The sequence below is a fragment of the Kwoniella botswanensis genome, chromosome 1, assembly GCF_036426115.1.
Source record: "Kwoniella botswanensis chromosome 1, complete sequence".
In the NCBI taxonomy this organism is placed as follows: Eukaryota; Fungi; Basidiomycota; class Tremellomycetes; order Tremellales; family Cryptococcaceae; genus Kwoniella; species Kwoniella botswanensis.
This window is the reverse complement of record NC_088599.1, coordinates 14,596,120-14,623,838: the sequence shown is the minus strand read 5'-3', so window position 1 is coordinate 14,623,838 and position 27,719 is coordinate 14,596,120. Positions and strand designations below refer to the sequence as shown.

General features: G+C 45.4%; 8 protein-coding genes across 8 annotated transcripts; 4 read left to right on the top strand and 4 right to left on the bottom strand.

Moving 5' to 3' along the window:
• Nucleotides 1-20: 20 nt before the first annotated feature.
• L199_005524 (uncharacterized protein) lies at nt 21-3,168 on the bottom strand (the record flags this gene model as incomplete). Its single annotated transcript, XM_064891234.1, has 10 exons — nt 21-1,276; nt 1,350-1,532; nt 1,587-1,771; nt 1,826-2,003; nt 2,058-2,201; nt 2,262-2,345; nt 2,401-2,544; nt 2,604-2,945; nt 3,004-3,066; nt 3,123-3,168. 10 exons carry the CDS (start codon nt 3,166-3,168, stop codon nt 21-23), a joined length of 2,625 nt encoding a protein of 874 aa, XP_064747306.1.
• A 580-nt stretch (nt 3,169-3,748) lies between these two features.
• On the top strand, nt 3,749-5,903 carry L199_005523 (uncharacterized protein; the record flags this gene model as incomplete). Its single annotated transcript, XM_064891233.1, has 3 exons — nt 3,749-4,319; nt 4,382-4,553; nt 4,613-5,903. The coding sequence occupies 3 exons, from the start codon at nt 3,749-3,751 to the stop codon at nt 5,901-5,903; spliced, it is 2,034 nt and encodes a 677-aa protein (XP_064747305.1).
• Nucleotides 5,904-6,236: 333 nt separating this feature from the next.
• Nucleotides 6,237-8,572, bottom strand: L199_005522 (uncharacterized protein; the record flags this gene model as incomplete). Its single annotated transcript, XM_064891232.1, has 2 exons — nt 6,237-8,107; nt 8,197-8,572. The coding sequence occupies 2 exons, from the start codon at nt 8,570-8,572 to the stop codon at nt 6,237-6,239; spliced, it is 2,247 nt and encodes a 748-aa protein (XP_064747304.1).
• A 1,362-nt stretch (nt 8,573-9,934) lies between these two features.
• On the top strand, nt 9,935-13,858 carry L199_005521 (uncharacterized protein; the record flags this gene model as incomplete). Its single annotated transcript, XM_064891231.1, has 12 exons — nt 9,935-10,135; nt 10,200-10,322; nt 10,386-10,433; nt 10,493-10,930; nt 10,991-11,182; nt 11,235-11,558; nt 11,610-12,137; nt 12,202-12,314; nt 12,369-12,601; nt 12,661-12,714; nt 12,779-12,903; nt 12,974-13,858. 12 exons carry the CDS (start codon nt 9,935-9,937, stop codon nt 13,856-13,858), a joined length of 3,264 nt encoding a protein of 1,087 aa, XP_064747303.1.
• An 890-nt stretch (nt 13,859-14,748) lies between these two features.
• L199_005520 (uncharacterized protein) lies at nt 14,749-15,243 on the bottom strand (the record flags this gene model as incomplete). The annotated part of the gene is made up of 1 exon (XM_064891230.1): nt 14,749-15,243. One exon carries the CDS (start codon nt 15,241-15,243, stop codon nt 14,749-14,751), a length of 495 nt encoding a protein of 164 aa, XP_064747302.1.
• A 1,060-nt stretch (nt 15,244-16,303) lies between these two features.
• L199_005519 (uncharacterized protein) lies at nt 16,304-19,438 on the top strand (the record flags this gene model as incomplete). The annotated part of the gene is made up of 5 exons (XM_064891229.1): nt 16,304-17,629; nt 17,699-18,124; nt 18,189-18,858; nt 18,942-19,121; nt 19,194-19,438. 5 exons carry the CDS (start codon nt 16,304-16,306, stop codon nt 19,436-19,438), a joined length of 2,847 nt encoding a protein of 948 aa, XP_064747301.1.
• A 695-nt stretch (nt 19,439-20,133) lies between these two features.
• On the bottom strand, nt 20,134-22,274 carry L199_005518 (uncharacterized protein; the record flags this gene model as incomplete). Its single annotated transcript, XM_064891228.1, has 7 exons — nt 20,134-20,696; nt 20,769-21,129; nt 21,191-21,376; nt 21,459-21,622; nt 21,686-21,713; nt 21,774-21,905; nt 21,966-22,274. 7 exons carry the CDS (start codon nt 22,272-22,274, stop codon nt 20,134-20,136), a joined length of 1,743 nt encoding a protein of 580 aa, XP_064747300.1.
• Nucleotides 22,275-23,288: 1,014 nt separating this feature from the next.
• On the top strand, nt 23,289-27,617 carry L199_005517 (uncharacterized protein; the record flags this gene model as incomplete). The annotated part of the gene is made up of 16 exons (XM_064891227.1): nt 23,289-23,325; nt 23,398-23,496; nt 23,557-23,573; nt 23,641-23,663; nt 23,723-24,039; nt 24,099-24,137; nt 24,196-24,208; nt 24,262-24,353; nt 24,417-24,637; nt 24,692-24,742; nt 24,806-24,835; nt 24,894-25,498; nt 25,565-25,689; nt 25,773-26,527; nt 26,633-27,073; nt 27,159-27,617. 16 exons carry the CDS (start codon nt 23,289-23,291, stop codon nt 27,615-27,617), a joined length of 3,324 nt encoding a protein of 1,107 aa, XP_064747299.1.
• Between the last annotated feature and the right edge of the window lie 102 nt (nt 27,618-27,719).

The window sequence follows — 27,719 nt, the reverse complement described above, 5'->3', positions numbered from 1 at the left end:
GCACCCTTACCATCACTACATCAGATCCACCCTTCTTGTTCTCTCCTTTTCAAATTTGGCCATAAATCCCTTAATATCCTCTCAAATTCTATATCATCATTTTCTTCGCCATCTTGAATTTGCACATCACCTCGTCTGTTTCTATTCACTTCTCGTTCTCTTTCCTGTGTGGTAGTTCGTATCATCCCAGGACGCGGGGGAGGCATCAGTGAAGTTTGGTATTCTGGTGAAATAGGGGTTGACATCGAATGAATAGTGGTGTTACCATTACTTTCTTTTCTTTCCATCTTCGGTCTGCGGCCTAAAGATGAAGATGAAGAATCGAAAGTCGGTATAGTGGGTGATACTAAAGAAGGTAGTATTGGAGTGGGTATCGAATCTAACGAATCTCTCTTACTTCCATCTTTCACATTTGTAGGAGTAGAAAGCTCAGACGGAACATATGGTGGAGGAGGTACACCATAACCATAAGTCATTCGATCCGAAGCGAAATTGGTAGATTTCAATTCTATATCTTTCTCCACATCCGTTCGCTTTCTTTTGGAAGGCAACAGTAATTCCCTAAATCTCTTATTTCTCTTCTCTTCGTATCCTTCTGCTTGTTGTTTTGGTTCGTCCGAAGTTAAGAGCCTTTGTAACCCCGAAAGTCTTTCTAATCTCAATACTCTTAAGTTATCTTGAACAGTCCTCTCAACTAATTTGTCTCCAAATTCCTTTGTAGCTTTCCTAGTCTTCTGTCTTTCTCTTCTAACATACCACCAAAATCCTCCTATACCCGCACCTAACAGTAGGATGATCAAGAAGAATAACCAGAATAGTTTCGATCTACTTGACTTATCCACCAAGTCACTTAAACATACACCTAATCCACTAGCGAAACCTCCTTCGTCACAGCTAGCAGCTACACATTCCCCTTTTTTATGGATATAGCCATCAGAACATGAGGTACACGATCTGAAATCGCCTGCAGAACATGACGAACATCTCCAATCGCATGCTTGACATCCTCTTGATGGGTCGTGGTACTCGTCTTTCGAGCAGTGGTCTAAACATCTTCCATTGGATAGGACTGGCCGATCCGAAGGGCAAGTCGAACACTCCGTAGGAGATGAACAGGTCGTACAATCCACTGGACACGGTACACAGGTACCATTTAAGGGAGTTGTCGATGATGGACAGGTAGATAGACAGTTACCGCCTGAAGCGAATAGTGGAGAAGGGCAGGAAGTACAGGTTGTGGAGCTGGAAACGCATGTGGAACAAATAGAGTCGCATTCTGCAGTGTGTCACAATTCATCTTTTAGCCCTCTCTCTGCACTCACATGATGCGGGAAAGTAAGCAAACCCACTTTGGCATGTTCCGTTCTTAGCTGCGCTTCCCTCAGGCAAAAACCAACCATCATTACATTTCATAACGCATTTTCTATCTTCCAGTAGATACCCTTCTTGACAAGACGAACACTGTAAGGTATCGTATCCCTTGATATTGGCGAAGGACGGAATATGGCATTCAAGACAGCCAGAGGGACATGCTGTGATAGAAGGGATATAAGCTATTATTCTCCTTCGAGGAATCTTTAACTTACCATCACATTCACTCTTGTCCAGGTTGACCACGTAGACACCTTGCAATGTCGATAGCGCCGAATCACATATACCCGTCGAGGCATCGTAATAAACACAGGAACCTTGCAAGTTAACTCGGGGTGATGCACAAGATAGACAATCGGATGTTGAGGGACCGGTACAAGTGGAACATGCTGGCGAACAGCTACGTAACATTGCATCAGTCGAACTGTTCGAGCGCTACCCAAGGGACACTGACCTTTTGCAAGAAGCGCTGCCAGCGTCATAGTATGTTCCATCCGCGCAAGATCCAGTGGCTGCTGAGCACGCTGCTGGGCTTGCAGTCGTAAGGGATAAGCTGTCGGAGCATGATGTGCAGGTTGCAGTTGAATTTGTACCTTGCTGGAGGGTGCATGTATCGCATCCGAGTGGACAAGCTATAGTAATGACCTGGTCAGCTGTTACCGAAGCTTACATGGCAGCTGGCTTACCGAGACAGTTCCCCTGGGAATCCTGGAAAAAGCCTTCGGCACATGTGTTGCACAACGCTGATGATACCGTCGAATTGGTCTGCCATCCTGCTGAACAGATACACTGGTTCGACGAGGTGCATGTTCCGTGATCGCAATTGCAAGCTGAAATAGAAAATAAGCTGCTGTGCACTCGGCCACCAGTATCGGTGTCGGGGAGCTTACCCAATGAAGACGAGGAGGCCGTGCCCAGACATGCTCCTGTGCCAGATAAACCGTCATCCCATATCGTACAATTCGATGGTCCAGCTAAGGCATACGCTAATCAGCGTTGTATGACCGGGCAATAGACGATATAGCTCACGAGAACAGGAAGGCCCCCAAAACCCAGTGGCGCACTGATCGCACGTCGATCCTGCCCAGCCAGTCGAACATTGACAAGTACCCGTCGAGGAGGTATTGGATGGAATACAAACACCATGAGATGAACAGGTGGGATCACAGGCAGCTACAAGTTATACTCATGAGCTTGAACCCAAGGTACGGTGTGACGGGACAGAAACTTACCCGAAGCCGCTCTGACTAATCTCAATCCTGTCATGTCATTCGGTAGTTGACCTTTATCAGGTAAAGCACCCCAAACTACCTTCCCTCCTTCCAAAACACCGTACCAGTTCGAAGGTAAGTAGATACTCTTCCAATCATCCAATGACCAATTCCCATTATCCCATACGTTCGGTGATCCATCATATATAGTCCTAGGGAATCCCAACGGAGTAGAGGGTAGTGATACAGTCAACGTATCGGAGGATCGATTGATGTTGAGCAATGAGGAGGATGGGGAGAGAGAAGAATCGGAGTATGTCCCCGGTGTAAGATATTTGGAAGGAGACGAGTCGTACGCTAGAACTGATGGGGACTGTAGTGTAAGCTTCATTCTTCAACACCTGGTGTTCGGTAAGCTCACTTTGAGAAGAGCTTTTGCCATCCAGGCAATGTTCAGATGAACATACTTGACTTGCCCAAGAGACTGGTATCGAATCAGTCAGCTTCAACTCGCCAGATCGACATCAGATGCAGACTCACCAGTCGCTGAGAGGGCAAAAGCCAGAGTACTGGAGTAAAGTATCATTGTGGTACAGTTGTGAGTTCAGTAAGTATAGTTCAGTAGATGTAAATTAGGTAAGAAGAAAAGATCAACAAGGTCAGGAGATGATTAGTGGTTATGAGCAATGTTTTTACCCCATCCGCTTCCTCTTGCCGCACTCTTTCTACCCCGTTCCCAGTGTTTTGTCTGGTTTTGTCTGCTGCATACGGAATGATCGACCTTTGTTTACGTTTCACCATTGAAGCTATAGGAAGTGAGAAGTCTTATTGATCGACCGGTGTAACCAAAAAGATGATGGGGGATGAATAATGAACAGTGAACAATAAAACAGCTGGGTCAAACGTCAAAGGGGTACTCGACTACGTTTCAAGCTCGGACCTGATCAACTTGATCTCTTCGATCAAACCGCGTGTTCACATCCTTTGGCTCGTGTCTTAGTTCTCCCACGGTTCACCGCTTCCGCTTCCGGACATCGGTCTAAACATGACGCAAGGACCCGCAAGGACATTCATCCAACCTCTTTGTCCTCCATCTCATGTAATCTTATCAGTGTTCATCATCTTGCTTGTCATCGATGACGACACTCCATCCACCTATCCCAACTATGACCTCCTTATTCTTGACTCCCTCCGAAGATTCACCTCCTGTGGAACCTATAAATGGTGCAGCTTACCTCACGAAATTACATAAATACCTGCAAGTCAATTCCAGTCGATTGTCTCCGTCCGGTCCATCTCGTAGTACGCCTACCATCCTCCAACAATCCTATACCCTCCTCACTCTAGGTCTAGATCCTAGCTCTGCACCATTATCTAGATCTCTCAAAGTACCGCTCACACTAGGTTTCGGTCAGCCTTCGACGTCTGATAGGAGGGTCCCTCCTAAATCGCCTAAACCACTTTTACTTCGCCTTCCGCCAGATAGATTGCTATATCTCTTATTGAGATGGCAGTCCCTCCCACAATCTCTGAATCATGTAGGAAGGACTGACGTACCCATAGAAGAGGGCGTACCTGTTGCAGCGCGCGGAGCGAGGATAGATGACCGGAATTTAGAAGGTGATGTGAAGAGCGTAAGGAGTTGGGTGGGCAGTATGAGAAGTGTCAGTATGGGTAGTTTGATGAGTAGTCAGAGTAATAGAGGATGGTTCGGAAAGAAGGAAGAGATAAATGAAGGTGAGCTGTTGATCACCATAGACGATCAGGATACAGCTGATATGTTTCGCTCACCTGTATAGACCAGATACTGTTACAGCTTTATTCGATGTTCACCATTCTGCCTGCTTTACTCATACATCCACCGTTTGTATCTGATCCACCGATACTGGAATTGATAGAAGCTGGAGGGTATACTCAGCTAGGAGGAATAGACGTGAGGGTCCCGTTGGATGTGATGCGAAATCTGCAGATGTAAGTCAGCTATCAGATTGTGGTCTTCTGCTATGGAGGGAAGCTGACAAGTAGATCAGACTGGAGCTGGAATCATACGATCCAAGAGCTCTGCTTATACCTCCCAATCCTGGTATGAGGAGCTTGACAGTCAGAGATGTGCAAGATGGAGACGATTGGATAGAAGAACTATTGGCTGTGACTTCCGAAAACGTTGCAAGTGAAGATACCATTGTCAAAGCTCGTTTCCCAAATCTACAACATCTATCCTTGATATCCACTACCTTACTCAACTTTCCTCAACTCCCTCTCACATCTCTTACACACCTGGATCTATCAAACAACCTTCTCGATACCCTTCCGCCATCTTTATCAGGACTCACGTCCCTCAATTCACTCAACCTCTCCAATAACGTCATTGTCTCACTACGATCAGCGTCATCCATAATACCTCAGGTGATATCGTTAAACTTGTCTGGAAATAGGATAGATTGTTTGGTGGGATTAGACCAATGTGATTCTCTTAGACGTATTGATGTAAGGAGAAACGAATTGATGGATGTCGGTGAAGTAGGGAGATTATCAGTCTTACCCTCCATAAAAGAAATTTGGTGTGTTGGAAATCCATTTGACGTTACGGGATATGAAGATGAATGGCGTATAGAATTGGGCATAGCATTCAGAGAAGAAGGTAAGATGGTGGTACTGGATGATAAGGAATTTAATTGGTCCGAAAGTAGAAGGATCGATATGGCTTTAGAGAAAAAAGGCAAATTACATCAACCACAACATGATCGTTCGACATCTCTTTCTCGCTCACGAGACCATTCGCATTCTCATGATCAACAAGGACCTTCATCCTCTACTATAGATACTTCAGATGATTTAACGCCAAGTAGATATAATTCGATAAATTCGAATTATCAATATCAACAGAGATTATCTATTCAAGCGCCAGCACAGACACCAACGAGTATGAAATCACCTTCATCGTCTGCTGCTGCGATAGCGAAGAAGAAATCGAAGAGAAGAGTAATAAATCTGGATGCTGATGCGGACACAGATGGGGATCTGGGTGATAAGGGGAAGAGGACTCTGGAAGATAGTTTGAGAGTTCCTGGAAAAGTAATTGAAGAGGATGAGCATGAGGTGGAAGATGGTAAACAAGATACTGGTGTAAATGACAAACCGTTGGATGAAAATGGACATGGGATGAATAATGGAAACGGAGATGGAAGTTTAGCTACGAATAAGGGCAGGAATATAGTTGAGGATCAGGAACAAAAACAACAAAGTATAAAGGTCGTATCTTCCAAGAGGAAAAACAATAGGAAAGGATTGAAGAAAGATACTTTTGATCCCATACCTTGATCTTGTTGCGAGATTGGGCGAACAGTACTGTCCAAATGGTATGGGAGAATGTTTGATTTATTCGATATTTTGCTATATATGTATGTTGTATTATAGTTGCATATGTTCCTTATGTATTATTATGTGTATGTTTTACATGTATATAAATAATTCACAGATTCAAAAGTAAACCCAAACTCTTACAGTTCTATAATCTTTTGATAAGGTATGGTACACTTAATATATACAGGAAGATACTGTGGTCAAAGAGAGGGAAATCTAGTATCCAAATGACGAAGAAGATGACCTGCATCTACTCAGTTCCCTTTTCCATCTTGATCTTCTGCTTTCAATTCAAACTTTCAATGGTCTCTTTACGACTCTCTTCAACCAACTCTTCTTTTCCTTTACCCCACTCCCATCCCTACTGCCCATCACATTCGAATTGGTTTTCGAAGTCAAGTTACTGTTATTGGACTTGGACTTGGGTTCGGTCGGTGTAGCAGGTTCGAAGAAACTCATCGGTTCTTGTTCTGATTCTTGACTCTGTCTGATACTTATAGGTAATGGTGGGATTCCTTCAGTGGGATTGGGTCTAGGTGCCACTCTAGGTCTGACAAAGGGTGTAGGAGGAGCTTCGTATTTCTTGGCCATATAACTCTGGGTAGAAGGTATATTATATCGATCTCGATCATTTGGAATGATCGCTTGTGGTTTACTTCTAATCACAGCTGGTACCGCTGGTGGTTCTTGAGCTTGATGGTTGTTCTTGTTATTTGATGGTGTAGTAGCGGTAAGAATCGGTAATTTACCAGACGGTTTAATCCTTTTCAACGTTAATGGAGGAGGTCGATTCTTGATTCGGGGTGGTGATCCATTCAAACCTGAACCTGAACCTGAGCTAGAAGTGGATCCTTCGCTATCTGATCCAGATCCAGAACCGGATCCAGATCTAGCTTCAGCAGCAGAAACAGACCAATGGACTTGATCCATATAACTCGTTGTGGAATTAGGTAAAGAAGAAGGTCCCGCCTTCGAACTGATCCTTGGCGGAGGAATCAAAGCTGGCATGGGAGATGAGATCGATAATTTAGGAATAGTCGACGATGGGGAAGTGGGATTTGATAATGATCTTTTATGTGATGGTGTGCTTGTCCATGGGTTGATATTGGTTCGAGGAAGTTTAGGTGTATCTAAACCTAAATCCAAAAATGAATTTTCACTTGCTACTTTAGTCTTCTTGCCAGTCTTGCTTTTACCGTTGGAGTGAGCTTTGGGCTTAGGTAAAGATAGAATAGAAGTGGAATTCTCCATTTCCCATTTATTCTCTTCCTCCTGCGAGCCAGTGGTTTCATTACTCTTCACTTTTGCCAATGTTAAATCAGGTAGGGGTTGAGGGATTAGAGCGAATATTTCGGATAATAACCAAGCAAATTCTTGTTCTTCCTCTACATCTAACCACATTGATCCATCTTCAGATTTATATCTGACCGTCTCGCCTGAACCGACATTCCTATCTCCCATTCCTCTTTCGTCCATCCCTCCGGTTCCACCAGTAGACTTTGGTTTGCTTCGTTTAGTGTTATTGGTCGAAGAAGGCTTTTGATTCTTGTTGGGAACATCACCGAAGAATTTCTCTATTTCAGTTAAAGTCGAATGAGGTAATGGTCTGAAATGTTTTGTATTCAATCCATGCACCTTCCCTCCTCCTTTTCTGCTTTGAGCGAATCCGGTAGGTACACTTGCACCGAGTAATGCCGCAGCTTTTCGAGGTGCTCTAGAAGGTGTAAGAGGAGATGGTGGATGAGGAAGTGGTTTCTTCGTGTATTCTCCAGTGGTAGTAGTGGAGGTGGAAACGAAAGTCCGTTTGTTAGGTGAAGGTAATGGCGAACTTGGTGGTGAAGGTCCAGGAGATATTGGATCGTATGTTGTAAATTTCCCAAGACCTAGGTGTAAAGAAGAATCGGAAAATTCAGTAGCATTTCCGATCCTACCCTTCATGGTACCCTTTTTCTCGGTGGGAGAGTCAGAAGGTAGGTTAAGGAACATCGATGATATGTTGGCGTAAGTTCTGGATAGATTTGATTTACCAGAATTGCAAGATGGATTTCTCTTAGGTTTGTTTCCTGTGTAACCGAATTGTCTAGGTGATGTCGAATGAGTGGTGAAGGATCGAGAGTAATGGGGAGAAGATGAATGAGGAATGGAAATTCGCTTTTTGGTTTCTACGATGTGAACAATAACATGTCAATATCAACATTCGCCGTCTCGATCTCCGGTATCGCATAAATAGGTGATGAGCAGTGTAACTTACTAGAACCAACTTTAACAGCTGTAACACCTTTCTTCTTCTTAACTCTCAATGGCTTGGTACCACCACCGACAGTAGAACATTTATTGGTTCGAATACGAATTTGAGGATCGTCTAGATCTTCGTACTCGCCACTATCATTACTTGATATTCTTGATAATTCCCTTTCTTCCCATGTAGAATCAGATGTCATAGGTGACTCAACGATATGAGTGCCCTCGACGGCAAGATCATGAGTAGGTGTGATTGAGATGGTAGGTGATTCAGGTATAACGTAATTGGGGTCTAGATAGATATTAGAAAGGAATGATGAATGTGAAGAACCTGATCTTTCAAGGGCCATTTGACCATTTGGTTTATATTGATGTTGACCGGACATAGCGGATAACCTATTTGGAGTAAGCGTATGTGAGGCGAGGTACAGTACGGATTCTTGTTACGAAGATTGTCGATTCGATAGATACTGCAGATGAATGTGAAGATTGGTGGCGTCAAGATGGTTTAGACTTCCCGCTTGTAGGAAACTGATCTTCTTCGTGTTTACTACGAGAGTTATTAGGTGATGAATTCAGTATCCACTTCTTGAGTTGACGTGGCGATAACTTGAGTTAATACGTAGTTCAGGAATGTCTAGTTCATTTATCGACAAATTATGTGAATGAGAAAAATTGTAAGATGGAGAGGAACAAGTCGGTAAGACAAAATTAATACTTTAAATATATCATGACCCTACCTCCTACGCTTCTCGTCGTCCTTCTTTCAACAAAGATGCCACGCAAAAAAAAAGCGACACAATGCGGTACGTCGTGTCTCATCAGTCAATCAGAATCCTATTGTCGCCTCCCTCCACATCTGGTGGAAAGCACAAAGCGTCGATCAGTCTGTTTCCAGTACAATGACTCTGTGTCTGTCAGTTGACGTATTCCAGGAAAGCAGGTGGTCGTTCGTCGTTCCTGCTCAGCTGTTTGAAGCTAACAGCGGGTTTGAAGAGGGGGAGGAAAAGGGAGCGGCGCCGATTCAAACGGATCAGAATTGTATGCTCTTGTTCTACTTGTTGATGACGGAGAGGAATGTAAGGTTCTTGTTGTCTTTGAGACATCCTCGCCCTGACCCTCTCCAGCATAAGCATGCATGCTGCGTGTAGCAGCATAGGACAGGATGTGTCGAGCTGACAAAAGAATCTTCGTGGTGTGTGTCAGTATGAAACGACAGAACAAAAAGATCGACAAAGGTCAAATGTAACATGTGACGATTAGAACAACAGTTCTGTTCGCCAAACATGAAACGTATAACCGGGTGCCTGAATTTCACTCCTTGGTTGTAAAGCTGTGGCTTTTTGTAGGTCATGCTGTTTTGGGGCTGATTATCCGAAAGTCAAACTTTATTTATTGTCCCATGTCCTCATGGATCGGCAACGCTTGAAGTGGATTGATTCCTCAATGTTGAATGTGACGACACGAAATCATGAGCATGGGAAGGAACAAGTGAAAAAGCCAAATAAGCTTGAAAAGTCGAATTATGCCACTTTAGCTCCTCGGTAATTGCGTAAAGCATCCTATGTGGCATTCCTACACTTGTGAGGGGTGGATCGACGCGTTCAACAACCATTTCCACGTGGAGCAGCCTCAGTTCACGTTCACGGTCAATTGTACACATTCTCATTGACCTTTAACAACATCCCTCATCTCTCGCATCCCCTTATACCCCCTCAGAACCACCATACAAGAGGAGAGCCCGCACCATGTCGACTCAACAATTCACCTCCATGTTCTCCTCGAGGCTGAGCTCAGCTTATAACCAACTGCGAGGGGATCTAGGAGCACCCCAAACAGCGACGGAAACCATTGACAAGCTTGTGGAAAGGATAAACACCAGTGCTGCTGTTGAAGATAGACGTACGGCTGTACTTGGCTTGAAAGGTTTGAGCAGGGATTGGAAAGAGGTCAGCTACCTTTCGGACCAGATTATCCTGTAGGCATCCAGCTGATATAACTTTCTTGCGGTAGGATGTCGGTATACGAGCTATGACGCCTCTCATTGCTGTCTTGGAGCATGATGCACCATTTGACGTGGAGATAGCAAAAGCAGCTCTGGAAAGTCTGATGCAGCTTTGTGAGACGGCTGAGAAGGTAGGCTGATCTTCCGGTTCCCGTCGCTAAATGCAGATAAAGCTGACGATATTGAATTTACAGCCTGCGAAAGATGATTTAGGTCTCAAGTTTACCGATGCCTTCCTTGAGGTGAGCTGATTTACCCGCTAGAGTCTGAAACAAGCTAACTGTAATGATGTACTATGCAGCAACCCAAACCACTTCATTCTCTACTTTCTCTCTTATCCAACTCGCCATCTTTCTACCCCCGATTCTACTCCTTACAATTCCTCTCACAACTATTGACCTCTCGACCGGCTGTCGCTCAATCATACATCATGTCAGCTCCACCACCCGGTGTCGATGGGATATTATCGGTCCTGGATCCAGCACCACCACCAGGCAGTCAGCCTCAAACTGCTCAACTGGGTGGAGGAGCTACCGAGATGTTAAGGAACGAAGCTTTGTTACTTCTACCTGCTATGTTAGCTGGTAATGCCGACCTACAGAAGATCGTAGCTTTCTCGGGAGCATTCGAGAGACTGTTCCAAATCATAGATTCCGAAGGCGGAGTGGAAGGTGGAATAGTCGTTCAGGATGCTTTGACAGTCATCGGTGGTCTTCTCAGGTTTAACGTTTCTAATCAAGTGAGCATCTTTCGACTCTACTGTCTGACGCATACATCATGGCTGATGGTTCACTGGTAGAACTACTTCCGAGAGCTGTCTCTCATCCCCACTATCCCTAGGATCATCGGTTTCCCTTCGCCCTTACCCGCTGATGTACCCACACCAGACGAGTTCGCACTGCAATATTGGCCGGAACAGAAGATCTATAATACCGGCTTGGTACTTGGCCTGATAAGGATGCTTGTCGGAGGCCCAGGTGGCGGCAATCAGGTGAGCTGGACATCCATTGTTGAGTTCTGCGAAGCTGACATCTGATCGATAGACCGCTATGGTGACCGGAGGTGTGACCAGATGTCTCGTCGAACTGTCCCTCGCATCAAATGCTCCAAACGGCATCAAATCGCAAGCACTCAATACTTTAACACCGATTCTTCTTTCTTCACCTGCCAACCAAGACTTGCTCTCAAGCCTCCTGATCTCACCTCTTGTAGCCGTACACGCAGATGATGAACATCCCAATGGCGGGTTTGTTAGGATACCGAATAAGCCGACTGCCGTAGCATTAGTTACTGCTGTCATCGAAGGGGATCCTAGTGCTGGTGGGAGAGGTCTTAGAGGAAGAGCCGCCGGTGTGAACATGTTTGAGGTGAGCTGACATGCACCGGAACTCCCGGATTCGCAGCTGACACAATCCCAGGCATACGTATCGGGTAACGATGACGCTCGAATCGGTATTCTTTCGTCCATGATAGCCCCTCCATCGGATAATCCCAACGCCAATTTTCCCGATCAACCTCAATCAGCAGGATCGCTCATTCTCTCTGGCTTACTTGACCTACCTCAATCTTCGACCGAGCCATTCGATCCTTATCGACCTCTATTCTCGTGTCTCTTACTTGCGCACCTGATTCGAAATTCCGAACATGCCAAGAAATTAGCCCGAGATATAGCCATTCCCTCTGGTGATTCCGGCGACAGCGCAATAGCAGATGACGAAGACAAGGTCTCGCTTGTTCAGCTAGTTGTGGGTAACCTCATGATGGCTTCGAGAGAACAGACTGAATGCGTCAACAGAGCTGCTAAGGAAGGGTTGACCACTGGATTACCCGAAGAAGAAGATTGGACTAGAGTGATGGTTGGATATTTGGTTTTATTGTGCACCTGGTTATGGGATAGTCCCAAGACAGTGAAAGAGTTCTTGAGTGAAAGTGCCAACTTACAAGTGGTAAGTTGGCTAATCTCACAGTGGTAATCGTACAGCGTGCATGTCAGCTAAATTACGATCATAGCTCATTCAACCGATCACTCAAGCTACCGGTATTGACCCTTTGGTCCAAGGTTTGAGCGCATTCCTTCTAGGTGTGTGCTACGAATTCAACAGAGAACCAGGAGAAATCACTCGGTAAGCTTGACCGTTGTGGATTCTTCTTAATCGTAAGCTTATATAACATTGCAGTGCAACACTTCATCCCATTCTCCATTCTCGAATTGGTCCAGATCAGTTTGTCTCTCGGATGGCCAGATTACGAGAAGATCCTCGATTCAGAGCTGTCCAGCCTGATGCTTTCGATACGGAAGGAAGCGATGCCACCGCAGCTGCGACGGCGGAAGGGGAAGCGGATGAAGTTGATGAAGGGTTAGAATTGTGGTTTGATTGGGCGTTTGTTGATTTCTGGAAGAACCATTATTGTGGGTCCTCCTTTCTGACACAGGTGATGCAACGAATGATGCTAATGCAGTACTTTCAGACACCATCCAACGATCAATCGCGATAGATCCGGATGCTGTGAGGGGTTCCGGACGTGAGTGCCTGCTTTCCTCAGGGGAACGGGAGTCATTGACTGATCGTATTGATATTCGCTGTAGCTGTCGACGACGGTGAAACTGCCGCAATTATCATGTCGCTCCGACAGAAACTCAAAGCTCAAACTGATGAAGTGGTACAACTTCAGTCCAAACTGGAGGCGTTGACCAAGGAAAGCAAACAAGAGGTCGGTCCGCAACGTGCATGACATATTAGATCGTGAAGGCTGATTCATTGTATTTTATTCAATTAAACAGAAAGACACATTGGTTCACGAGGTCGATTCGCTCTCCTCGCAGATTGCTACCCTCTCAACGCAATTACAGGAAACCACAAATGCTCGATCGACTTTGGAGGAAGAACTGTCGATCTTGAAGAACGAATACGAATCCCTTAAAGATATTGCATCTTCAGCTGAAAGTACTAAATCCGAGCTTGAGAAAGTTTCAGCCGAACTTGCAACTTTGAAAGATTCTCATGAGAAAGCTTCGTCGGAATTAAGCTTGGCCAAAGCTAGTTCGAAATCACGTAAAACCAAATTGAAAGATCTTGAAGCCAAAGTCAAAGATCTGGAAGAAAAAGCTAAATCTGCTCCTCCACCCGCAACTACGGATGACGCCTCGTCAGAAGAGGATAAGAAAGCGCTAGAAGTGAAGAGCAAGGAATTGGATGAGTTGAAGAAATCTCTCGAGGAAAGTAAATCGGCGTTGGAGAGTGCTCAGAAAGAGTTGAAGGAGAAGAAAGAGCTGGAAGAGAGGTTGAAATCGTCCGAAGAGAAAGTATCTTCAGGTGAGACCAGGTCGAAAGAATTGGAGGAGAAGACCAGCACGCTTGAGAAGAAGATTGAGGAATTGGAAAGTAAACTCAAGACTGCTGAATCGGCAGCACCAGCACAGGGTGGTGGTGGCGGCGGAGAATCAGGTAAAGCAGCTAAGAAGCGAGCTGCAGAGCTCGATAGCAAAGTGAAAGAGCTAGAGAAATCTTTGGAGGAGGAAAAGACAAAGAGGGAAGAGGAAAGTAAGGAACATGAAGATCTTTTGGTACTTCTAGATGAATTGACGGCGAAGAGGAATGCGGATAAAAAGAAATTGAAAGATAATGGAATTGAAGTTAGTGATGATGAGGATGAAGAGGAGGAATAATCGTTTGAGTGCACTATGGAAAATGGTTCTGTAGATGAAACATAATGATATAAATGGATGTAGTACACGATCTTTGCATTGGCTCGTCGCGAGGGGATCCGACATATAACGGTCAAAGGGTCTTATTAGTCTTACTGATCGTTGTTCATTCACGCGACCCCTGATCAATCCGTATCCTACAAGTGGCGATGTCTCTTCAACATCTCACAGGGGTAGAGCCTTTATCAAGGCTGTCGCTGGTACCTGTATGAAGAAAGATCAGAGGCAGGTGCAATCATCGGACGTATGCGGTATATATGTTCAAAAACTCACTCGTATCACCATCAGCATAAAGCCTGGGGATCCTTTGATTGCTTCTGTGATGTACATCATTGAGTTTCTCGAGAATTTGCCAGTCATTTCATCGCCGTGTCCTAGAAGGGAGGGAAAGAACAAGGGGTTAGAATGCGGGCGCACTCGGACAAAGCAGAACCCACCTTGGAATCAGCGCACTGAAGGCGTGAAAGGTAAGTAAGCCTGTCTTTCAACGGAGATGGTGACGTCAGACCAATATGTATGTCAGTGATGTGGGAATTATTATCTCCCACCAGACACGAAACAAGTGTGGTAATGTACTGATGAACTCAAGGCTGCTGATCTTCTCCGCCTATAATGGGCTCATGAGTGGTAAGGCAGGAAGGTGTTTAGGAAAGAAAGGCCGGAATAAAGGTTCACGAACCCATACCGTCATATAAGCCATTCATTGGTTCGAGATGACCATAGTTGCATGGTAGATATGTAGAGAGATTAGAATGGGAGTGCCATGTGATCTATATACGAAGATCAGGAATTGGATGAGGGATCTGCGTGCCATTGACGACATAACTTCTTTGCACGGGGTATTTTGATGTTTAATCTTGTATATCACAGCTCTTTCGTAGCGTATGGGTCATGGCTGATCGGCCTTCCCCAACTGTGCTTTGATCTGCCCAGTCCGTTGAGACTGCATGATGACCTTCCGTGAGCTGAAAACCAAACAATCTCTCGAATTCTTCTTTTGAATTGTGAATAAGATGTTCTGGGCGATCTTGTCCTGAGCTAGTATTGAACTTTTGAGCTTGCCACATTTTAGCTACATCCGCGGTGGGAGAGGATGCGAAGCCGGCTTCGGCGGACTGCAATCTTTTGAATCTACGAGTGATCATTTCCCAGTCAGTTCGTAGATAGGATCCAGTGTGGATAGAAGCGATATGTAACGTGTTGGTATCATCGGCCCAGTTGGAACAAGTGATACGCCCACCAGGAAGGACTTTCCCATCTACTGTATCCAGAGCAGGATTGAGGGTGAACCAGGACCGCTTGGGGGCAGCACCAGGTCTGATCGTGGTATAAGACAACAAAGACATGGTTGTGAGAGTGAGATAAAAGTGAGACGATGGATTTTGATGTAAGCGTATTGCTTGGGGATCCAACAGAAAACGCGGGGTTGCTCGTGGCTTATATATCTTTGAGATGGGTGGCAAGATTGTAGACCACTTTCGATTGAACGCTCACCGCGTTATCTCACGTCCGCCATCCCTCCCATTATTGCTCACCCGAGAAGAAGCATTGTAATTCTGCGAAAGCTTCTTCGGAATGTTGGATTGACCGCGTTTCAGAGCATTGGTCCACTGAGGGTAAAGGAACGTTCCCCACCCAAAGTGAAGCGAAGAAGGGAGACCGTTAAGGAGCGATGTGACTGTGCCCGAGCTGTGGATCAGAACCACTGTAATTTGTCCAGAGTCGCTCCTCTTTGCGGTGAATCATGTCGCGACAGATCCTGAGGAGATGATACAGTAGTACATAGGAAGTGAAGAGCCGAATGTCAATCTTGAAATCTCAGAGGCGGTCAGAATCCCCATGCCGTTCTTTCCATTCCAAAAAAAAAAAAGAATTAGAAGGCAATTGCACCTAAGATCCCACGAAAAGTGCAGCTTATGGTTCTTATTTCTACCACTTTGGTCTCATCCAAATTCCACTTGAACGCACGTGCAACCCCAAGGCAGCCACAGCCAGATCTATATATGCCACCAGCGGGTGTGAAGTTACGTAACGGTGATGACTAGATCTGTTTATCAGAATTCTATTCATAGCTCCCCTCCCTCAACTCCTTGCTCTTTTTCTTTTCCCATTCCCCTCTCACTTCATACTCATCCATCTACAGATCCTCACCAGTCATTCATTCGTTATCAACCAACTCTGGTCTCACTCCTGGTAACTTATAACTTTTGACTATCTCCGCTGTATTTGGTCAGATACCCATTGAAAACAACTCTTCAACCCAACTCCATCGTCTTTCGCGCTTTCCAACTCCGCTCACTGCCCTCACTGTATCTTCACCGGATGGTCGGATCCACAGTTCTCGGCGGCCCAAAAGGCGATACCTTCTTTCGAATCTACCCATGACTCCCTCCTTAGGACCTCAACATGTCACCCTCCACCCCTCGACCTAAATTCTCAATAGGCGATGCACCTCATCATCCTCGTCACAACACCCCGTCAACCGCAATAACACAAGGAGAGTTGGAAGAAGCTGATATAATTGCACGACCCAATCCAAGACTCTCCCCTATCATTGCAAGAGATACCATCTTGTCCTCTGCCAGTCCAATCCAACCTCAATTTGCCGAACTTTTGACTCCCCTCAAACTACGTAGAAAGAGAAACCGCCCGCCAGTCAACCAGCAACCTACCTCCATACCGCCTGTAGCTGGTCCATCTAGATTAGGTTATTACACTTTAGAAGGAGATCTATATAGAGGAGCTGTCAGAGATCCGACCGTACCGGATCAACAGCCGATGGATGAGGATGCTGTCTCTCTGGGCACGAGCAGTACGTCTAGTGCGAGTTCCACTTGGTCAGAAAACCTTGAAAAGGCAAGAGCTGTCATCGAGAGATTTGGAGAAGCTCTGGGAGTAAGGAGAGGCAGTCATTCGTCTGGCTCTGATACGAGTGATACGACCGATACTGAGTCTCATGGAGGTCGCTCAACCGCATCGATAAAAACGAGAAATAGGAGGAAAAGAAGGGGATCCAAGCTTAGTAGGATTGAAACTGCTTTGGGTCGTCAAACATCCAGCAGTCCCCATCCTCCAAAACGACAACACCTTCCGAAACGAAGAGAGTTTACTTTGCTTTTACCACCGCGTTTAGGAGAAGTTGACATAGGTGTTAGGAGCTCTGTCTCTTCCTCGGAAAGAGAACAGTCAACTTTAGTAGAAGGCGATGGTAGTCCTCAGTCACTAGGCCAAAAACCATACCCACCAGATAGAGTAGTAGTAACTCCCTCTTTGCCGGTCGTCGTTGAACACATACGCTCACTTCGTCTGTCAAATGGCGTTTTCCCCATCGATACTACCCCACTTCCTACTCCCGGTCCCACACCAAATGTACCAATGCGTAAAGCCGGATCAGCTCCGGGACGCTCCCGTACACCTAAAGGCCCTCCCTCATTCCCTTTGCCTCCTCGACCGCTAGCGTCTCGCACTCAATCAAGACTGCATGCGCTCAGAGGAGATATGACAGCAGACCCAATCAGACCAAAATCTGTCTCGGACCTACTCGGCTTGTCCAGACCGGATTCGACCGCTAGCTTGACATCTCTCAAAGCCGAGTATCACCCGCCATCCAGGCTTGGGACACCTGCGGTCGCGAAGGACGGATTCGATTTCCCTAAAAAGGGCAAGGCAAATGAGACTTGGTGGTTGGATGTATCCTGTCCTGGCTGGGAGGATCTGAGGGATCTAGGAGAGGTCAGTCGATTTTTCATCCCACGCGAGTATGAGAAAGCGCATCTCTGATCTGTCTTGTGTTGATCACAGCTTCTCGGTCTTCATCCTCTTACTCTTGAAGACGTCCTGCAACAAGATCCGAGAGAGAAATTAGATCATTTCGATAAATTGGGTTACTATTTCCTGGTAGTCCGAGCTTTGGATGAAAGCTATTTCAAGTACACCCCTGGATCAGCAAGTGCATCTGGCGCGACGCTTGCTGAGGCACCGGCTATACGGAGTGCAGATACTGCACCTGAGATATACGAGATGCAGGAAACGGATAATCGAGAGAGCGAGAAGAAGGAGGGTAGAAGGAGAGGTTGGGGCATGGGCAGAGCTACTGGGAAGAATGCAAGTAAATCAGGTGAAAAAGTTGAGATTGTCGAAGATCATCCTGGAAAAGAAGGACTGGAAGGTGTTGGAGTGGGTGCCGTTAATGTGTATTTGGTCGTCTTCGCAGATGGAATTGTCAGCGTGAGTACCCGACTTTCGATCTTCCTGAATATAACTGATCACACTTGTTTTTCGTTTTTCGTAGTTCCACTTCGAGGATATCTCAAAACACACTAGACGAGTGCTCGAACGTGCTCTCAACTTCCCCAATCCAGAACACAACTCCGATTGGATAGCCCACGGGTTGATCGATTCAATCGTAGACGCTTTCTTTCCCCTGATTCGATACGTCGATGGGGAAGTGGATGATATCGATTCTTTGACTATTGACCCTACCACGGATCCCAAGAGGACTACAGCAGTCCTGGAGAGTGAACCTATACCATCACCAGAATCTTCATGGAACGAATTCGAATTGAATGAAAAGCGTCTATCATCAAATGAGAAACCAAGTTTATTACCTCATATGTGTAAACAACAACCCTCTCGTCTGCGTCAAAAGAGTAAACTCAACATCAGAAGGACTCTGCGTGATAAGATTAAGATACCTTCATTGCAAATACCTCTTCCTCGACCCTTCATATATTTCAGGTTATTCTTCTTACCTACATCCTCCGCTATACGAAGAAAACATGAACAAGTCTCTGAAGCGGTCTTTGATCGATCGACGATGTTGAAGCGAATCACAGATATGAGAAGGCTGGTAACTGGCTTGACTAGATTATTAGGAGCCAAAGGCGCGGTTATCGCCAGACTCAGAAAGAGAGCGAGAGAACAGGGTGCGACGATGGAAGCCTACATTGGTGATGTTGAAGGTCAGTCAACATCTCATGTACACTTACAAGACACCGATGCAGGGAGTGCAGACAGCTGATCAACGAATGCGTTGCACCTTCAGATCATATCCTTTTGTTACAAACATCGTTGTATCACTACGAGTACATCTTGTCGCATTGTCAACCTGCATATCTATCGCATCTTAACGTATCTTTCTCTTTCGCCAGAGGTGGCACGGATCAAGCTATCTTAGCGCTGTCCACCGTCACCATTTCCATCCTGCCTATGCAATTCATACTAAGTGAGTTGACGTATCCCTATTCACCTTGGGATTCCTAGTTCAAACAAAGTTGCTAATTGGGTGTATCAATAGGTTTATTCTCCATGAACGTCAATGTGCCTCATAATGGTGATCCCGATATGGATGCTCACGAACACGATGACGGTACTCCCTCTCCTTATGGTTACTTCGCTGGTATAGTGATTGCCATCTTCCTCATCGCGTGTGTGATGGTCATGATCATTCGATATTGGAGATGGCTCGCAAGGAAGAAATGGTCAAGACTTAGAGGGGCAGACGTACCCGATTTCTGGGAAGGTTTTTGGGGATGGAGATGAATTGTCTCTTCCCTGTTACAATCTGTCATCCGTTATCGAACCGAATACCAAACATCTGTGGATACATTATTTAGGTTATCGAATTTTAGATCACTGAAGATCACTCAAGATTGTAACAAAATAGTTTTCATTTCATCCTTTTTTCTTCATCGTGACTATATTATTTAGACTTTTTGATTCCATTAAACCTGATCAGGAGATATCAAGCATCATCATCAATATATCAAAAATACTTTCCATATATACCATTTTCCAGGATAGATTAATATAATGATATTATTCATTACACATGTATATCAAGTTGATCAAACATTTGTTCTCGACAAGTCTATCTGTCCTCACAATTCACGCATGCTGGCAAGAACGCTGCAAGCCACCTGGACATTCGCATAGTGATGAATAACTCGACATTAGGTGTGCGGATGAGATTGGGCGGTCGCAACCCTAATTCGAGGCAGGAGACCGCTTTTCAGATGCATAAGGTACTGTACTTTGAGGAAACATCTTCTAAACGAATAGACTAATCCAAGAAACTTCTGAGTCTGAGCGACAAAGATCGCAAGTTACCTTTACAAAAGATATGTACACACATAAGTCACGGACCAAAACTTCGCTTGTCGAAACGAAATCATACTGTACAGTAACTATCAAACACATGAACATCCAAAACAAATCTTTTTCGTCTATTCAGTGAATTAATATATATAATTGAACCAAATATCTAATTCCTCATATTGCCTTTGCCATCTTTCCAATTCCAATTCCCTAAACTTAGTTTCCAACCCATGACCGTGGTTGCGTTGGGTATAAGCTAAATCATTTAAATGATCTTTACAGGATTCAATCCAATCTTGACCTTCTTTCAAATACGATTCAATCTCGCCATCATCCACATTCTCTTCTTCTGAAGTTTTCAAATAATCCGATTTACCCAAATATTTATAAGTAATCCTTTTTTTCGATCTTTCTTCGATCAATTGCTTAGATATTCTTAAGATATCTAAATGCGAATTTACCAATTCGAAAGCCAGGGAACAAGTTAGAGGCGTAGATAGATTATCGTTGACAGAGAGGAATGATGAATATGCTTGAGTGTAATTTTCGATAATTTCCTTTGTACTGGATAAGGTCCGAGGTAAAATAGAGAGAAGCCGAGCGTATCGTATTCGTAGATATGGTACTGGGTAAATGAGATCTGGGAAGGTTTGAAGGAATTCAGGTATCATCGTGGATAAGATTCGGATTTCATCGTTTATGGCTATACCGAAAAAGGCGAAAATGATCGTCTCAGCTCCACTATACTACAGGGTTGACGACTAAATGAACCTACCTTCTTCATCATTTGGCAGTAACACTCCCTTCTGTTCACTCTCCCAAATCTCATCTACGACACTCATATGCTCCTCATACCGTTGTTTTAACTTATCAATACGAATATTCTCGGAACACCTATCACATTCCCTTTCTTCCACAGATCCCGTGATACTCCTTTCAGCTTTGAAGGTTCCCGGCGAGGGAGCTAAGGGTATGATCCCATTCATAGTACAATTCTGATGCTTTGCAGCCCAACGACAATCTACGACAGTCATGGAGCAATGTGGACATAATTGAGAATGGTCGAATCCGGATTTTGCAAGTGCCGCTTGACGAAGATGTATTGGCAGGGCCAAGTCAACGTATGATATAGTGATCTGTCCAAGCTCTGTCATGTGAGCTTATAGGCATTGTTACCAAAAGGAAAAGAAAGCTTGCCTCTTCACCAGGGTATATCGTCTTGTTCGCCACCAGGCTCATACCATTTTTTACATTCGGTCCAGTATGGAAGACAATCTGACAATTAGGTTTGCAGGATCGACGTACGCTCGATAAGTGGGGCGAGAGACCAATACCGACGGGATTTGCTGATGAGTCGTATAATGTGAAAAGGCATGAGAAGATCTTTGAGAGATAACATTAGCGCTCGGCAAGGAACAGCTATTGGGAGAGATCTTAGGAAGTATAAGGCAATAATGGTGCATACTCTTCCAACCAAGGCCTCGAACCCATCTTCTTCGTCGATATGATATTGGCACAATTGGACAGTATAGATTAAGGTTTCCCCTTCACATTTCGGTTGAGCAAGGAGCTGGATGACACTGTCGTGGATCTTTAGTGTCTCTTCATTGATGTGTGTGAAGTCCGTGTCTGCGACTATCCCCAATTATTAGATATAGATCGTGGTGCTGAGAGAATTGTGTTCTAGCTCACCAGGATAGTTTGGGAGTGGATCGTATAGCTGGGTGATAGTAATCATCATAAGCGATATCCTGTACATTAGCGATTAGCTACTACCTACCTCTCTTCCAAATCGTCGTGCGGTCAAAACTTTCGCCACCAGCCTCGCCAATGTATCAGGGATCCATCCGGGATTATTGGCTAGTCCTCGGTATTCATCATTGAGTGAACACCAAGTACTGGCATAGCATTTCTGTCGTTACAGTTTCCGAAATTAGCCTAACTACATGAACATGTCTGACGAGACTCTTACCACACTACAGAATACGTGGACTTGGCATCTTGAACATTTCAACATCCTCTCTTCCACCTTGTCAATGTTGATATTCGAATCCTCACTTATCTGTCGTGCAGTCTTCAGACATCCTGAACAGTGACTTGATAGTAATCCCGAATTGAGTGTCGGAAATATCGGAGTGGTGGAAAAGATGATATCGCCTTTCTCGACTGGTGAGGTCAGTTCACCCAGGATGACTTTACGTTGCCCTGTGACTGGAACGAGATTGTTCATGGGTTTCGATTTGCGAGGTTTGGAACGATGTGTTTGGGCAGTTCGGACCATTAGATATAGTGTATATGTGTATGATCGTCCGAGCTTGAAGATTCGTTAAGGTGATTGTACTAGTCTTGGAAGAGTGATTAAGAGGATCTGGTTGAGATTCAAGAGGGATTCCAAAACGATTCGTGGGAGTCTGTACGGCACAGACAATCTGATGAGTGACTGCTCATGAAGAGGAAAAGTAGAAGGTGTTACTCGACTGACGAGGGGAGTGATGAAATGTGAGATGGAAGAGAGAAACAAGGATCCAAAGGAATCAATGTTGGAAAAGTTGATCATCTCAATTCGCCACCCGGACATGATACTGTAGCTCAATTCACACAACGCACAGACGCACAGACGCTGAATATTACCTCTGTTATCGCTACATGTTCCAAGAGATTGACTATAGCAGCTCATGCATGACCGCGGCCCTCCATTCATTTTACCCCTTCTCGATAATTGGATACATATATCCTTGCTAAAATCACTGAAAACATTACGAGTGAGGTTGGTTAAGATATCAGCTGTCTCATTTTGCCCAAAATCAGCCGCGTATCGAACTCGAAACGATATCTGTTCCTTCCTTTCTCTCCCCAGTCCCACATCATCTGATCCCTCTAGGTATATGCATGGCTTCCGAGCAGTATGATCGTAAACCAAGCTCCTTGACACCTGCATGCATAGAGTATTCCATGCTTGTCCTGGTGGACTAAGAAGGGTGATGACGCAATGACCATCAGGTAATCATCTCATTGGCACGTGGTTATTTAACGTCGTATCCCATGTTTCGTAAACAAATATCAACATCGCTTTCTCTTATCTATCGTCTTTCGCCTTCAGACAATGCAAACATCATAGACGATCATGACTCCTTGATTTCGGCCTGACAACAGAGCTCTCATCTCAGAAAGCCGCATCGTAGACTGCTTCGTTCAAGCGGGCATTAATTCGCAAAGTTCAACATTACGGGTGAAACGCTCGACCCGCCTTCTATCAACTCGGACGCATACAAGATAGACATCATTCAGGCCCATCATGCCAGACCTTCTCACCCCTCAAGCTCTCGCTACAGGTAATTCCCCATCTTATCTATCCTCTCGTAGCCTTCGAAACGACAGCTGACACATGTCAATGTCCACCTTAGCTGGACCACTGGTCCTCGAGACGCTCTTCAAGCATTTCATAGGCCCAAGACCTGCGGCTGATAAAGGGAAAGCAAGGGAGGATTTGATGTATGATGAAGGTTGGTTATTCTGTTCAATCGCTGAGTAGGAAGGAGAGCTGATGTATCTGGTTCATGTAGCTTTCGTGCTCATGAAAGTGAGCGTTTTCTCTTACCCATTGCTTACAATATCGACCTAGGCTTACGTCGATCAAATTCGTCTAGACGTTCTTGGAGATAGCTACCAAGTAAGCCTACCATACTGATTCACTAGTCGGGCATCAAGCTGATGTTCTGAGGCCTATAGATATCCCGTAGCAGCCCTTCAACGCTTCGGTCAAGTTCGTACCCCTTCACCCCCATGGGTTGGCGTACATCGAGTGACTATTCCCCGATCATCCTTGAATGATGCGGCAGAATATATGATCCAAGGGTTTGGCGGTGAAGAGATGGCATATAAAATTGCAGGCGGTACGAAATGGTGGCAAGTCCGGGCGGGGCAAGGGGTGGAAGGTGAATGGATAGTGATGAAGAAGGATTGGAAAGGGGTCGTTGCGGAAGAGAAGAGGGAGAAGAAACAGAGGGCAGAGCATGGTGTGAGGGAAGAAGAGGAGGAAGGTGAATGTGAGTATCGGTGTCACTAGTTATGTTGTCCTACATTTGACGGACCATTCAAAGCACAGTCCGGCCGGAAATGGACAGACTGAGGTGCATGCTGTATAGTGAGTCATACGAAAGGCTACCCCATCGAGATCGACTGACATAACAGCCTGCGCATAGTACATGGAGGAGCGTGAGTATATTGCTTCATATGGACTCGTAGCACTCATAACATACGCTTTCCAGCTACTATTGGGGCTCGATCAATACTCATCGATATACAATCTGGAGATATGCTCGTAAAATGCATGGAAGATGCTTTGCCGTCAATTACAGGAGTAAGTTTTACTGTCCATAATGGGAATCAGAGTTGCGCAAATTGACTACTCATCATGCAACAGAAACACCACAGTATCCCTTTCCATGTGCGATACAGGACTGCTTAGCGGCCTATCTCTATCTCACTAATCCTCCTCCTGAGGCGAAACACCGGCCTGTAGACCCTAAAAGTATCATACTAGCTGGAGACAGTGCGGGTGGGGGACTCTGTCTAGCCTTGTTACAAATTTTGAGAGATACGGAAGGTCTAGAGCTACCTGCGGGAGCGGTCTTGATCAGTCCCGTGAGCTTATCCTTTCAGACTGAATCAGGCTTGCAAGCTTATCCATTGTTATAGTGGTCCGACTTGACACATAGTTTCCCTAGTATATTGCAGAATACAGCTACCGTAGGTATTTTCCGCATTCATCTCTGCATTCACTTCTGACGGGCAATTGCTACCTGTGAACAGGATATTGTACCCCCATATGGCTTCATCCATGTGAGTCTGACTTGTACACTGCTAAGGCTTGTTCCAGTCACTGATATATCTAGAGCAGAAACCTTCATCCCTTTGGCCACCACCTCCGCCGATGCTCACCGACGAAGTACAGCGCAAATTGCGATCGAGAGTGAGAGAGGTTGTATCCAAACTACACCATCATCCTCCCAAGGTCGAAGACCCTCAACAATTATCCTCGGATACAGATAACATTGGAGAGGGGATACCGACCATGCAGCATTCCACCAGCATCCCTGACAGACTCAAAACATCAGAGCCATCCGGTCAACTGGACAAATCGAAAGAACAGAGTGAATCAGACTTACATCCCCTGGCCGAGAAATCAGAAAACAAACATCCCGAACCTCAGACTGAACCTACCTCGAACCCTTCACGTGCCAATCCCGCTGATTTATTTCCTACCTTGGTGGAAAAGCGAGAAAAGGAGACTCGGCCATGTACCCTAGCTCAGTGTGATACACCACTCAAGTTGACCGTCAAAGGTGAAGAGATCCTGATTGATACTCAAATCCAGCTATATGCTACAAACGCTCAGTTGTGTCATCCATGGGTATCACCGGTGCTTGGTTATCTGGGAGGTCTACCGCCTCTTTTTATCATGTGTGGTGATAAAGAAGTCCTCCGGGATGAGATCATATTCTTGTGAGTCGGACTATTCTTGATCTTCACATGAATGAAAGTTTCAGCTTACCCTTTGAATGCTTTTAGAGCCCACAAAGCTGCCAACCCTGATGCATATCCGATCCGAGACGATGTCAGACCGATGTTACCCTCGTTGGATGGGATCGAAGAGAAGTATAGCGCTACCAATGTTCACTTGCAGGTGTATGATGGTGAGTCAGACCTTCTATTTTTCTCAACTTCTGAAGCCTCGTCTCGACCTGATGATCAAGGCAGCTCTAACACGTCATTCCAGGTGTATGTCATGATCTCCCTTTACTGTCGATGACCCGTCCGTCGAGAGGCGCTTTCAGAGCGATTGCAAGTTTTGCGAGATATGTCACACCTTCAGCTCCTGGATCCCGGTATATATCGAGATCCTATCCTGCTACTCCCAAAGACTCCGGTTCCAACACTCCTGGACGCGTAACAGCTAAAAGGGCACCCAAGGATCAACATCCCCCGCAGACTCTGCAAGGATCGCAACAATCTGCCGCCGGCGGTACCGCCACCCCCGTTACCACCGACCAAAAGATCATGGAACATGTTCTGACCACGACTCCTGCTGTCATGTCCCCTCAAGAGTCCCCGACAACGACAGTCCACAAAGGTCCCAAGCAGATTCTCACCTTAGATCTCGATCTAGGGGATGAATTGAGCAAAAACGACTCTCCTGCAGATACCTCACTGCGGCATGAATATCCAAGAGATACATTAGATGTGACGACTTCGCATACGCCCAATCGTAACGTGTCCTTCGCATCATCCATCAACTCCTCTACTGTATCATTTGAGCGGAGATCTGAAAGAAGAGAGTCCATCTTACCTCCTTCACCTAACCCTAACACCGGCAGTGGCACCGGATTCGATAACGATGGTGCCAAAAGGGAGAATAGTCAGCCAAGTGGAGATGACTCGGGACCCCGGTTCGAAGAAGGTAGGACGTTTTTGAATGATTGGAATGCCAAGGAGGGCGAGGCTGGATGGGCTGGCATATACAAGGGAGATGACGTGAGTGCGATCCAGATTCCCAAGTCCTTAGTACTCCTCCATATGGGTTAACGGACATTCATATTTTATGGGAGTCGAGCTGACCGAGTCTCATTCCACGTATAGCCATTCACCGACCACATGATACGCGAGCGAGTATCTACCACTGGTATCCTCAGACCATTAGAACCCCCAGATGAACTTCAAGCTATGCAAATGCCCCTTGACGAAGTTGGCTATATCAAAGAAGGACCCGCCATGCGATATATCAACGGTCAAGCCCTGTGGGATAAGAAGTATCATCGAGCAGCCAAGAACGTCAAGAAACGAAGAGAGAAAAACCTCAAAATTGCTCATAAAGAAGGTGGGAAGTACAGTGCGGAATTGATCAAGAAGGCTCATGAGGACAAATTGAAAGGGAAAGACAATGTAAAGAACTTGGCTCATGAACATGAACAGCAAGAAACGAAGGACGAAAGTGGCGTGACGGAGACTGCTGAAAGCTGGAATTGGGCTTTGAACGGTGAATCACCACCACCTAGTGCGATCATTTCAAGAAGGGATTTCGTAAGTGTGCTGTTGACTATTAACGGACTGAGGTATACTCACCAGTTCCGATATATGAGGCTAATCTTGTATGGTGTACTTATAGGCTGAAGCACGCCAGCTGGCATTAATGGCTGACCGACTCGATTCGTCTCATAATACCTCTTTACACGGGTTGAGTATCTGGGTGGGACTGGCAAGTTTCTTCTCAAATTCAATGGAGAGAAATAAAGCTACTGAGGTAATCAAGATTGCAAGGGAAGCTAAGAAGATACAGAAGGATTCGACTAAACAAGGGAATAGTGAAAGTATGGATATATGGACTGATCTCGATGATGGCGGAGATACGCCTGATCACGATGACGATGAGCAGCAAGGATCGGAGAGGGTTATGAGCAGACATGATGATATTATACGTAAGATCAAGTCTAAAGAAGGAGAAGATAGAGTCAAAGGGAAGAGAGCATTGGAAGGGAAGAAAGAAGTTAAGAAAAAGGGGGTTATAGCTAGTTGGTTCGAATCTTGGAAGAAGAGGAAGGATAAAGGGAATCAGGGAATATCATGAAGAGGTGAATTCGAAAACGGTCTTCCGGTCCTCCGTAACGGTCTGAATAGCTCTACTCGTGGTCTCATGATAATGGCAGATGAACCATCTGATATAATTATA